Genomic DNA, 13851 nt, shown 5'->3' on the forward strand with positions numbered 1-13851 from the left:
ATTGTGTTGTATTAATGTATTCAGAACCTTTTTAAAAGATCTGGGGAGCCACGGTGGCTCAGTGAGTAAGAAGCTTTCTCCAGAGGCAGATCCAAAGGGGGGAGGGGGGCAGATGCCCCTCCTCGCAGCCCCGATAGCAAGCTTTTTCGGGAAAAATGTGATAACAAGGTCAGAGATTCGGGCAATCTTTGATATTTCGACCCCCTATTTCGACCTCCCTATTGGACATAAACCTGGCTCCGCCACTGGAGGTCCAGGGTTCAATTTTGACCTTCGGATAGTTCAACCCGGTTTCTGGTTGTCAGTGACGAAGGTGAGAGGGGCTGACATGGAAAAAAGCATCTAGTCGTTCGGATGGGACAATAAAACGAAGCCCCCTGTGCCGTGCATGTTAAGGATCCCTCAAAAAGAATTCATTCTGGTAGATCAATTTAAGAAGCATTAAATAAGGATAGGATAAGATACTTCTCTAGGGGATTCCACTTATCATTGGAGATCATTACTTGTCGTCGTGTACCGACCAATCCATTTCAATCCATTTTAAACAGTTGTTTATTACACCATAGTTTTCGAGTTTTTTGTCTCGTGTCTCACAGAGTCGAAGGCTTTGGTAAAATCTAGAATCTTGTACATCTATCTAGAGAAGCTGTCAAGTCTGAAAATGTCAAAAGATTGGTGGCGCAGAACCTACCATTTCTGAATCCGTCCTGGCGGTCGATAGCTGTGTTATTCAACTACATAAATTGTCAATTTGCTCGTCTCATTGTCTTACATAATTTATGATGCTGGTAAAACTGACGGTTCTGTAGCTGCCGGGGGGAGACTTCTTTTCTTTAATAAAAAGCTTTGGTCCCTTCATCCGTTGATTTTTCTAAAAAACGATAATAAGTGGTTGTTTTTTGAATATTCCTAGGATGCTTTTCGTCTGGTCCTGGTGATTTGAGGTCTTCAGACTTTTCAAGTTCGTGGTTATCTTTTAATTTCCATTGGTGTCAGATTGTAGGGTACGTTCTTAATGTCCTCCGCAATGAACTGATGTTGAAGAGTTTAATAATTCCGCCTTTATTGAGTATTTTGCTGTTTCACAGCAATCTTCATCATCAGCTTCTAGATAGGATACCCCTTGTTTGATCTCTTACTGCGTGCTTAAGTATAAAATGCTTTGGGGTTTTTCTTCATAACTTTTCATCACGTCCCTTTTTGCTTGGATTTTAGCTCTTGCTGATGTCTTGTAGATTTCTTGGCTTCGTTTTGCGATGCTGAGTGAAATCCTTGCTCTTCTCGAGAGATACATCATTTGCCAAAAGTTTCTTCTTAGTGCCTTTCCTTTGTACGTTTCGAGTAGCGTTCTGACTAAATGTTAAATAAGTTTCATCTCTGGTTGATTGGTTCACTCTCTAGATTTATATTATTATATTTTTTATCTCGATCGTCTTGGCATAAATTCCCTTATCATATTCAGTTTCGCTTTATTATCAACTCGAACGTTAACTTGGTGACAAATAAAAGTGAAATTAAGGAATAGACATTAGTGGCGTCTTTTACCAATGGGAGCATTATATTGAACATTTCCATTTGTCATTATTAAATCCAGTGGGTTCTGAGATTAGTTTGACCTGAAGACGAAGGTTGGGTCGACATGTTGTAAGAAAAGGGTGTGTCTTAAGGGGTTTCTATGATAAATGGGTATATATAAAAATGATATTCTCCAGTTTGCGACCATCTCGAAAACTCCCTTGTTAAGCCCCGTGATCCAGGGGCTTCCTTATAAACACCAGTGAAAATACTAAAGGTCTTTGAATGATTGCGTTTTGGGACGTGATCCAATGTCTTAAATATATTGTTTTTATTGATAGTTGGTTTGAATATTTAAAATTTAGCTCGGATTGCCATATTAAAATGTACGAAATGAAATTAAACGAATGGAGTTTTACGTCCTGCTTTTCTGCACCATGTGGGCTAATGAAGACGGGCAACGCCATGTAGGGTGCAATGAAGGAAATTTTGCCAGGACAGTCGCATTAGCCTACTCTTTTTCGATTTCCAACTGTCGAGGGACGTGCATAGCCTGTAGCACACGGGGCCTCGGTTTATTGTACCATTCGAAGGACTAGACGCTTTTACCTATTAAAATGTGAGAATGGTGGTTGATTTTTGTTTGTGATGGACATCATGGACAAGGCTTTTATGTTGATTTCGGCGAAGTTTAAGTTGGAATAAATACTTCCTTAAGAAATAGGAAGAGTAGCATGTTGAATTATAGCATACATTGAGTCCTATCAGTATTGCTGTGTTTTATGTTTCATTCCAATAGACTTTCCCAGCTTCATCTTCTGGCAAATAGATTTCTATGCAATCGTTCTAGTTCGAATGATTAGAAACAGGCTTGTTTTCCTTTTATTCGATATCTGATCCGTGAGCAAAAAAATCGACTGTGAGATTATTTTTCTTTTCCTCTGCATATTGTTTTGAGCATTTATTACTTGGTTTAATTGACTAAGGATATGTTTATACCGCATCCGGACGGATTCCGAGTTCATTTTGCACGCTTGAGTTATAGCCTGGAAATCTACCGATAATCATGGGATAATTGTAATAAGGTTTTGATGACATTTTCCGTCAATATCGGCCTTATTAACACGACGAAGTTGTTGATTTGTCATAGCTTAATGATGTTTGACCGGTTTAGGGTTATTGGGTTTATGGTTAGATAATTAAACATTTCAAATTTCACGATTTTCTTTCTCGATTCGCTGGGTTATAGATTTCATGGATCGAAGTAGTTCAGCCTAAAAGTTCTATCATTAGGTCACAAGAAGCTGAAGAGACACGTCGATCACAGACAACTATCATTTGTGCTTGGTTTAAATTCAGAACTACATTTTCCGACACAGAAATTGAAAATTACCGTAACTTGGTTGTTTTCTCACCCTGTCGATAGCTGTCAATGGAATCGCAGGAAACTTTAGTTAACTAACGAAAAAACAAATTCAATAACCATGGCCATAATCTACAATATTATGCTTGAAACTACATTTTGATTCGATACATGTCATTGGATTTTTATTTAACCTTTTTTATATGGAAATTCATTGTATTTGTCGTAAGAGATAACACCGAAACTGACGTTACGAGTTGAACTCCGATAAACTCCCAAGCCTATTTTGACCTCAGGAGCAATAAATAGGAACCAATTTATTGAAATCATGCCAACATAGACCAAGATATCATCGATGTACATATCACTTTACATCTAAAGCAGCTCTGTCTGTAAGGACCGACGTGTGAAGATACTTAATTTAGGCAATACAGGACGACATTTTCATGGGCGTGTAAAACTGCTATTGTTATTAAAGGACAGGTGTGCCATTTTGGGGTGTTGATTTTATTCTTGAATATATGTAACTAGTCTTTAGAAGTACTAGAAATAAACGAAAAGTGTATAATTCCTTTAAAAATATTTCAAACTAGGAATATATTCCGATATATAGTTCTAATATATCCTTTCTTAATATCACAGAGTATCATAAAATGACGAGTCGTCATTTTCACATTCAAACGCTGATAATTCTGGTAACACTGGGAATTGAAGGCTCAAATTTCGACGGTGAGCTGTGAACACTATAACTGATTGGCTTAGCCAAAAAAAATTCCCGTTTCTGAAGCTAAAGTTTGATTGGTCAAATAATGGCCCTTTAAAGGCTATGATTCGTCATTTTCGGGAGTTGATTTGGCTCAACATTTGTAAATGGTCTTCAAAAGTACTAAAATTACACGAATTTCTTCAAATATAACTCAAAGTAGAAATTTCACTTTCCATATCTATAAATATGTCTTTTCTATAAATGGCATAGTCTGAAGAAAAGACGACTCGTCATTTTGGTCAAAACATGTCTGTTTAAAGGCCATGATTCGTTGATTTGGCTCTTTAATATTTATAAATGGTACTAAAATTAATGACGGTGAGCTGTGAACATTATTACTGATAGACTTAGCTAAAAAAAATACCCGTTTCTGAGACAATGTTACAATAGTTCAAACGAATGGTGAATCTGTCCCTTTAAATCTTATGTGCCGGATAAGGGTCAAAAGGTTTTATTACAATTAAACCCATCACAATCTCATTCGATATGTCGATGTCATTGCATAACTTGAAGTTATACTACTACAGGGCTTATAAAGAATAGTCTTAATCAAGCGTATAGATTTATTGCTCTTTCTGCCTGGAAGATGGAATGAACACGAAAAGGTCGTATTGAGTTGACCAAAGGGCCTAATCCTTCCAATTTCAATCTTGTTGGGTCGATAAAGACGTGCTCGAATTACTAATACCAAGCACGACCCACGTGGCCTTCTTTACAATTATAGAAACAAAGCACACTCGGCTCTGTGAGAAAGATTCATTAATTCCTGCGTTCCATTACCTCCCGTGAACTGATCGATGTAATCAATGAATAAAAATAAGGTAGCTGAGAGAGCCGCCATTTTGGACGATATTTTCTTCTCTGTGGGGAGTTCTAACCAATCAAAATATCAGAAATCAATGACGTCAGTAGAAACTTCCAGGAACTCCGGGTCCATTATTGATCCAATTTTTCTAAGCGCGTGTTAGTCAATTCCAGAGAAGATATTTTCAATAACCATTACAATGTTCCTTCGGCATTTAGAAACGCCATATTGTTATCAGGAATATGTAGCATATAATCGGTAAACAAAACACAAAACCCATCGACCTATTTAAAAGCTTTAATTACACCAAATACTGTTTAAAAAAACTTATTTGTGAGTTTTTGATTGACCAAAATTGACTATGAAACCAGCGGAACCACTTCAAGTGCACCATTCACGTAAGTACATAATTAATTGTTATTGGATTTCATTATCTATATACCATACCCGTGTATTATATTCTGTGTATTCAACATAATATGTTATAAAACAATCATTATCCGTAGAAGAATATACATTTTTGTAATTTAAACGTCTGTTATATACCGATGTGGAATCAAGTAATAACTACATACAGTATATAAACATTCGTTGTAATATGTATGTGTATACTTATGAAAAAATGTATATAAATTATATACTTACTTTTTTAGGTAATGAATAAAAAAAAAATTATACTATCACTTGCAAACTTAATAAAATATCGGCATTTCAGGTTTTAACGCCCTAGTCTCCAAATATTGTAGTATCCATGCCGCATTTGACAACTATTTTGTATTAATTTATATATCCGTTTTCAAAGTTGAAATCGTAATAGATTGTCATTTGCTTTTATATAAAACAAGATTGAACACATCAGTTGATATTTTTTTGTAAGGATTTTTTCAATTCAAATATGTTGCGTAATAGTGAATGCGATTTTTCGGGGAAAGTTTTTATCTTAATGTAAAATGTCATCGTCTAAAAATTTCAGAGAGAGATTGTGAAATAACAGAAAAATAAATGAATTTATAAACAATTTATTTAAATACTTCTTAAAAAGTTGCGACAAGACAAATGTTAGCTCATTCAAATTACTCTTTTAGAAAAGGAAGTTCAGTTCTCAAAGGACAGTTATACTTGGCTATTATAGAAAGATGGTGTATGTTTTAGAATGCATCCAGCGCAAACATACTATGAGTATTTTTTGATATGACTATGCTTCATGGAATTCAATAGTGGTATCAGGTGTTTCAGAAGAATATAAAAATTGATATTATACATACTAAGTTCTGGGATTCAAATCTCGAATTTCAAACGATGTGGGACAAAAATAAAAGCAATGTATAGGTGATAAATATTAATGAATATACCCGATTATTGTATAATAACACCCCACCCCCCTAAAAAAAACAAAACAAAACGAAACTCGAAATCCCAAAATAACAGTTTGGCCAAACATTGGTAGCAGCAAATAAACAAGTCATAATTTACAACAACCGCTAGGTTACCAATACATTGAATCAAATGATAATATGGAGAAAGAGTCCGCCCACCAGCAGGATAGGTCTTTGCTTTACCACTTGGTAGAGGTCTATCGTTATAAGAGTGGCAATATAGAAACGTTTCAAAGGAACCCTTTTCTCTGATATCACAGATTATCAAACATAGAATTTTTTCTAGAATCGCCTGTACACAGGACAAACCACCTGGCAATGAAATTACTTAATCGTTGACAGGACGACAGCGTAGATTCTTGGAGATCCTTTTTTTTCAAGTTGGATATTGGGCACATCTCTTATCAAAAGACGTTCCTTCATACCAGTTCTTCTAACAAACCACTTTGCAATTACCCAACCACTGCTTTTGGTTGAGTAAACCAGCATAGGATTTTGAGATTCTTTCCTACCTACTGACCTTTGGACAAACTCTTGGCAATCATATTATTTTATCCTTACAAGATAATGTGTTACGTTCTTAATGATTCTATTTATAAGCTAGCCCTCGTTCAAACTTCGACCAATTATCTTTACCTTTATATAACAACTTAGTTTCGATGGTCCCTTTTACCAGAAGTCAACCTTCAACAATAACGTTGACAACTTCTACCAGCTGGTATAGAACAAACCACTGACAATCACAATTATCGTTACAAGAATAGAAATCTACGTTCGATGGATCCTTTTATCAGAAATCAATCATCTTGAAAACAACTTTTGTTGACAAATTCTACCAACTGGTACAGGACAGTTCCCTAACAATCATCTAGTACAGGATCAACAATTAACGTTCTTGGGGATCCTTTATCAGAAGTCAATCATCTTGACGATAACGTTTGTTGACAACGTTTTAACAATCATCTTTACCGTTACTGGAATAACAACCATAACGTTCTAGTGAATGCTTTTATCAGAAGTCAACCATCTTGGCAACAATGTTTGTTGACAACCTCTACCAGCTGGTCCAAACATTTGACAATCATCTTGACAATAACGTTTGTTGACAACCTCTACCAGCTGGTACAAACATTTGACAATCATCTTGACAATAACGTTTGTTGACAACCTCTACCAGTTGGTACAAACATGAGACGATCATCTTGACAATAACTTTTGTTGACAACCTCTACCAGCTGGTCCAAACATTTGACAATCATCTTGACAATAACGTTTGTTGACAACCTCTACCAGCTGGTACAAACATTTGACAATCATCTTGACAATAACGTTTGTTGACAACCTCTTCCAGCTGATACAAACATTTGACAATCATCTTGACAATAACGTTTGTTGACAACCTCTACCAGCTGGTACAAACATTTGACAATCATCTTGACAATAATGTTTGTTGACAACCTCTACCAGCTGGTACAAACATTTGACAATCATCTTGACAATAACGTTTGTTGACAACCTCTACCAGCTGGTACAACATTTGACAATCATCTTGACAATATTGGTGGTCAACTTCTACCAGCAGATACAAACATTTGACAATCATCTTGACAATAACGTTTGTTGACAACCTCTACCAGCTGGTACAAACATTTGACAATCATCTTGACAATAACGTTTGTTGACAACCTCTACCAGCTGGTACAAACATTTGACAATCATCTTGACAATATTGGTGGTCAACTTCTACCAGCAGATACAGTACCAAATTTTGACAATCGTTTTACATTGATAACAAGTTGCGTTTTTGGAGGTTCTTGATGAACTTTTAGGTCCGCAGACAAAATCTCTTTGTAAAATTAAATCTGTTGAAGTGAATCTTTTAAAATTTGATTTAATTAGGGACGCCTTCATGAGTCTGTCTGTAAGTCTTTAAGTTGAAATTGATATTTTGATAAGAAGAAATCAATACATCGAGACTCTATTCAATTCATTTATGAGAGTTTTATTATCTAAATTATGAAAAAGTATGAATGTTATCAATAATGTTAATATCTGAACAATCGATATTTCTAAAAGAAAAAAAAACATGAAAAAACATGAATTCGTGTGATTCAGAACACTTAAAGGGAAATGTTTGCCATTTTCGGTGGTTGATTTGGGTTTTTGATATAATGTAAATAGAATCTTCATAAGCATTAGAAATGTACGAAAATCACATCATTCCTTCAAATATATATCAAACTAGGAATTTCACCATTTATTTCTATATATACCTCTTTTCCATATCTCACATTCATACAAAAACTATCTGAATTACAGCATTCATACAAAAACTACCTGAATTACAGCATTCATACAAAAACTACCTGAATTACAGCATTCATACAAAAACTACCTGAATTACAGCATTCATACAAAAACTCATACAAAAACTACCTGAATTACAGCATTCATACAAAAACTACCTGTATTACAGCATTCATACAAAAACTACCTGAATTACAGCATTCGTACAAAAACTATCTGAATTACAGTATTCATACAAAAACTATCTGAATTACAGCATTCATACAAAAACTATCTGAATTACAGCATTCATACAAAAACTACCTGAATTACAGCATTCATACAAAAACTACCTGAATTACAGCATTCATACAAAAACTATCTGAATTACAGCATTCATACAAAAACTACCTGAATTACAGCATTCATACAAAAACTACCTGAATTACAGCATTCATACAAAAACTATCTGAATTACAGCATTCATACAAAAACTACATGAATTACAGCATTCATACAAAAACTACATGAATTACAGCATTCATACGAAATCTTGCTGAATTATTGTAATATAAATCATTATAAAGTAATCTGCAACGAATCACATAGAATCGTCATAAAATGAAATAAAATTCTCGCTAAACATGCGTAGGCTATATACATCAGCATCAAATGTCATTCTGTCATACACGGCTATTTAAAATAATATAATATATTATATAAAATATAAAGAATTAATGGCAATGCTCAAATATCGGGCTATAAACGGATACGTCCTTTGCATTCAATTGTGATGTCATTAGTCTAAAAGTTACAAAAAATAACCGCGGGCATTCTAAGAGTATAGCTGTAACTAGATCAGATGGGCTTCCCTGTGCGTCTTTTTGTGTCGGTTATACGTTCATACACCGAGGTTATATTCTGGTACAGTACCACTTGGCTTTTCAGTGTATTCATTCGACCAAAACTCGTGTCATGTTGTCAACACGCGTTTTAGATACAAAAATTGATTTCAAAGTCGTGTAAATTTTAATTATTTTACGACCTTTTAATATGAGGTAAATATCAAAGAATTTTGTGTCTTTGTTGTTCATTTCCAGTAAAGTCGCGTTATCTTTCATCTATATCATTTCTTTAATGCAAAACACAAACTTCATACGAAACCGATTTAACTTTCAGTTTTTTGAAAGATACATATCAAGGTGACATAGGAAAATAAAAACATCGAACATAAAAAAGCGAATCTTATAAACCTATCAATGTCATAGCGTTATCAAGTCTTTGTCTAGGGAAACTATAGAAGGAGAACCGTACGTGGGTGGACAAGACTTGGTATTATTCCTTGCCGTCATCTCATTTGTAATTCTAATAGACAGTTCCTTTCTCGGCTTACTCAATGGATTTAATGATTATCTTGGCCCGGGGATTGTTATGGACGTGAATTTTGATGAGCGTATTGCAGTAATTGCTTTATATGGAAGACTGTCATTGCAAAAAAGTAAATGCAGGGCCGTAACTTAGGTCTTTTTCTATGTGGCAAAAAACCTTCCTCTTTGACGTCATTAATGTCTTCTATCACACGCTTTCGGTAGACATCCAGCGGAAACCATCACAGACATCAAATGAGCGATATATAGCGAAAATTTCTATTTTTGTCGATTTCCACACGAGACATTTGCTTCATCGAATCGAATATATTGAAAAGTTAAGATTGAGGTCATGCTGACATTATTGAGGCCCATTTTATAATCAAGAAAGGAAATAAAAGAAGATTTTTGAATAAACATAAGACAAACATACTATTCACAGCAATTTTGTGGCCATTACTCAGGCAATCATATTCAAGCAAGCAACTGATTGAAACTGGTGTCTTTGTCTTCAAGCGCTCATGTCTTAATCTAGCGATTGAACAGATTCTCTCAGAGACCACATACTTTCAGTTGATGAAATTCTAGCGGTGGTCACACGCTCAAGATGGAGTTCAGCCGTGTCAGTAGGACATCGCTTCCTAGTTATGATTTCAACAACCGCGAACAAAATTAGGTTTGTTTCTCATGAACCAGTTTTAAATAGTCCCTATTATAACATATCATAAAGTATTGGAAAAGATTTCAATCCACAAATTGTTTTCTATGAAATTGACGAATTGCATTTAATTTGTTGTTAAACAAAGGCGACTTTCTCTGATCGGTATTCAATATTATTCCTATTTTAAATGTGAAGCTGAATCAATAAGTCGCCTTATATACTAAAGAACCAAGGGGAAGTTAATATTCACGTCACTTGTGTTTACAAAAATTCAATATTTACCACTACCACACTTTGGCAGACGAGTAGAAGTAAAAAAAAACAACATTCGTTTCCATGGTAACTGGCAAGGCGACATGATTAAATGAAAGAATTAAATTAAGAATGTAATAATAGTCATATATCACTCTCGATAGGCTATAAATTTGATATCTGAATAAAAAAAAGGAACGAAACATTAAAGCTCTGTCAGAGTTGTATTGACAGAGTAAACAATAATCATACTTTCGTTTGGTTTGAGGGTTCCTGACAATACCAATTATAGAGGTAGCCATGTTTGTTACATTGTGTGATGAACTAGTCACGGATATGAGAAGAGGGACTTAGTCTATATGGTTTTGTTCTGTGATTACGGATAACACAGACGTCAAATATTATCTTCATCTCAGACAAACATGTTCGGAAATTTTCCTCGGCAATTATCGGTTTAGATCGATTACAGATGATGTTGGCCGTAACGTGTTAGTTTTCTAGAGGTTTTCTAAGTATTTAATGTGTATCAGGGACACTGATATGACACTGATAGCATCAATCTATTGGTTTGTCCTAATGCTTAATTTGGATTTTCTCCTTAAAACCCAGCAAAATAGGCATTTCAAGAATTTTACAAGGCTTACATTAGACATACAATGTTCTCATACAGAAGTTCTGAAACCTTATCTAGTAATGTCATAAATCCTAATATGTAAATAGTTTCCATTGTTCTAAATCGCCCACTGTAGTGTCTTGAAACCAAAAATGTCCATCAGAGACTGGTAAGAGCTAGATAAGCTCGAACTTTTAGTCGTTCGGATTGGACAATAAACCGAGGCCTCGTGTGCTATACACTGGAAATCGAAAAAAAGCAGGCTAATGTCGCTGTCCGGGCAAAATCCCCTCGTTGTATCCTACATGGCGTTGCCAATCTTCTTGAGCCTACATAGTGCAGAAAAGTAGGGCGTAAAACTCCATCCATTTCATTTTTCACTCGTACCAACTTCAGGACAAGAATGCTGCTCAATGTTCAATTCACGGAAACTAACGAACATTGGCCAAACGTTGAGCCGAATGTTAGATTCCAATATTATTATTTATTCAGCAATATCGTGCCAATCAGAGTGGTTAATTAACGCCATAAACATAGGCAAACAACCATAAGAGATCTCAACAACACACGAAGTTATCCATGGCCACAAGGGAGTGTCAGCTAAAAGCTTGGTAAACATCAGTATAACATACTATCTCTCACGAACACCCAACACCATCCTTTAATTAAATTCACTCATTCCATTTCTTTACTTTTATTTCGTTCCACTAAAGAGTTTAGTAAATAGTTACCGAATATGAACGTGACATGAAAGTGAAACGAGACTTTATAAAATACTGATAGATTATTGGTGAATTTAAGAAGTTTAAAAAAGAGATTTTCCATTAGTTAAATGAACTCTAGATGATAGTCTGAGAACGTGCTTTTAAAGTTTATAAGTTTTTGCTTTGATGGTTTCTGAAAATATATCGTCATTATAATAGCTTATTGCGATACAAATGTTGTAGTATTTTGAAGAAGGGGGGGGGGGGGGGAATTTAGAACAGCGTTACGTAATGAAGGTTCGGATTTTATGTACAGTTCTGTCTGGAACACCTGATGTGACTCTTTCATTAGGCCAATCTTACACACCGGTCGGCAAGCGATAATCAGAATTATCCAGTGCAACACCATTATTATCAATTTAAATACATTGCAACAATGATAATTGATGTTGATCCAAAACATTCAAAACAGATTGAAGCATTCAAATATAGACGCCAATAAAATGTATAAATTTAATTTATTAATTCTGATCTAATCTGGTAACAATATATTTTAGTGTATGTCTGCATTATAATCCATATCGCATTAGACCCTTCTGAATAGCTATAAAATACAGTATCAATAGGATCGTGAACGTTGAATATTATGCGATTAATCATTATCATTGTTGATGAACACAATCTCTCTTGTGGGAATATGGGAAAAGGTTATCCCATTACATTGAATAATTGAAATCTCTTAAGACCTACGATATGGTATTACCTATATCCATCATTATTTACAGCTTACTAAAGCTATAATGCTATAATGCTATAATGCTAAAATGCTATAATGAGATTAATTTCGTGGATGATTGTAATGAACTGTGTGGGTATTAAATCGACTGTATGTCAAGTAATTCAAGGATCAATCTTAGCTACCCGGATCATTTTTCCATGTGACATTACAGTGTGTGTTTAGTATGCAATTGCAGAAAAACGATGTCGTAAGTGGTGAAAGTGACATCCGGTTCATATACCAGACCATTATTGTCATTCTGAAAAATACTATGAATAGCGTCCTTTGATTTCCTGTTAATATTTCCAAGAAGTGTGGACACATTAATTCTTAAAATTTAAATTAAGTAATAATGCTTTAAAACCATAATGCAGTGTTTTTATATCGAGTTTCTGTTTTTGTATTTCAGTGTCCGCTGCGGCTGTAAGTGGAATATGTATTGGAACGCTGGTCTTATTGCTTTCCATGACAGCTTTGGCTTACAAATGTTACAGACGGCGAGTCATGATGAACGCCCAAAATCGACTGTCTACTGCCATCAAGAAGGGTTTGCAGGAAAGTACATCTGGTAGCTTCAGGAAAAGCACACCAGTGCGCAGTACAGGAAATAAAGTGATGAAGTCCAAAGGAACAAGTCCAATAACTCCACCAGGTTGTGGTGAACTAGGTGGACTAGATCGAATCCCACAAGCTGGTTTCTCTACACCAACCAGAGATCCTGGACCAAGTAAATCTGAAGTTTATATCGAAAATGAAAAGGGTGGAGCTACCCCTGAGAAGGAAGAGCTGATAAAAGAGCGTTATGTGAGCGAAAAACCATCGTATCTGGGATCTATTGGATTTTCGGTAGAGTATGACAACTCAAAACAAGCTCTAATTGTAACCATCGCTAACGCTAATAACCTTCCACCGCGTGATCCAAATCTCGGTGGCTGCGACCCTTACATCAAGCTGCAGCTTCTGCCTGAGAAGAAACACAAATGTAAAACTCGGGTGTTAAGAAAGACTCTCGATCCGGTGTATGATGAAACATTCACATTCTTTGGAGTTGCCGCTAACCAGTTCACTGGAATTACCCTACATTTCGTGATATTAAGTTTTGATCGCTTCTCCCGAGATGATATTATTGGAGAGGTCATCTACCCTCTATCTGGAGTTGACCCGGAAGAGAAATTCAGTACAACAAGGGACATAACCCCAAGACATCTGAAGGTAAGATGCTTTTCTGCTATACATTAGATGAATATAAATTTTCAAGCAAATTGGTTTGGTTCAAGCTTTTCTCAAACATAGGCCTCCACTTAAAATGTGAATCTCTAATACAAGATCTTGAATATGTCCGAGTGACGCCACAGTCAATTGCAG

General features: G+C 35.3%; 1 protein-coding gene across 1 annotated transcript in view; it reads left to right on the top strand.

The window, feature by feature from the left end:
* The first annotated feature begins 4672 nt into the window (after positions 1-4672).
* The window catches only part of Syt4 (synaptotagmin 4), a 40382-nt gene continuing 31203 nt past the window's right edge, over positions 4673-13851 (top strand). The window contains exons 1-2 of the mRNA XM_009049860.1: positions 4673-4847; positions 12896-13698. Of these exons, the coding sequence (XP_009048108.1) occupies positions 4811-4847; positions 12896-13698 (840 nt within the window). The 5' untranslated portion in view covers positions 4673-4810. The remainder of the gene's footprint in view (positions 4848-12895; positions 13699-13851) is intronic.

Source organism: Lottia gigantea (genome assembly GCF_000327385.1).
Source record: "Lottia gigantea unplaced genomic scaffold LOTGIsca_14, whole genome shotgun sequence".
Taxonomy (NCBI): Eukaryota; Metazoa; Mollusca; class Gastropoda; family Lottiidae; genus Lottia; species Lottia gigantea.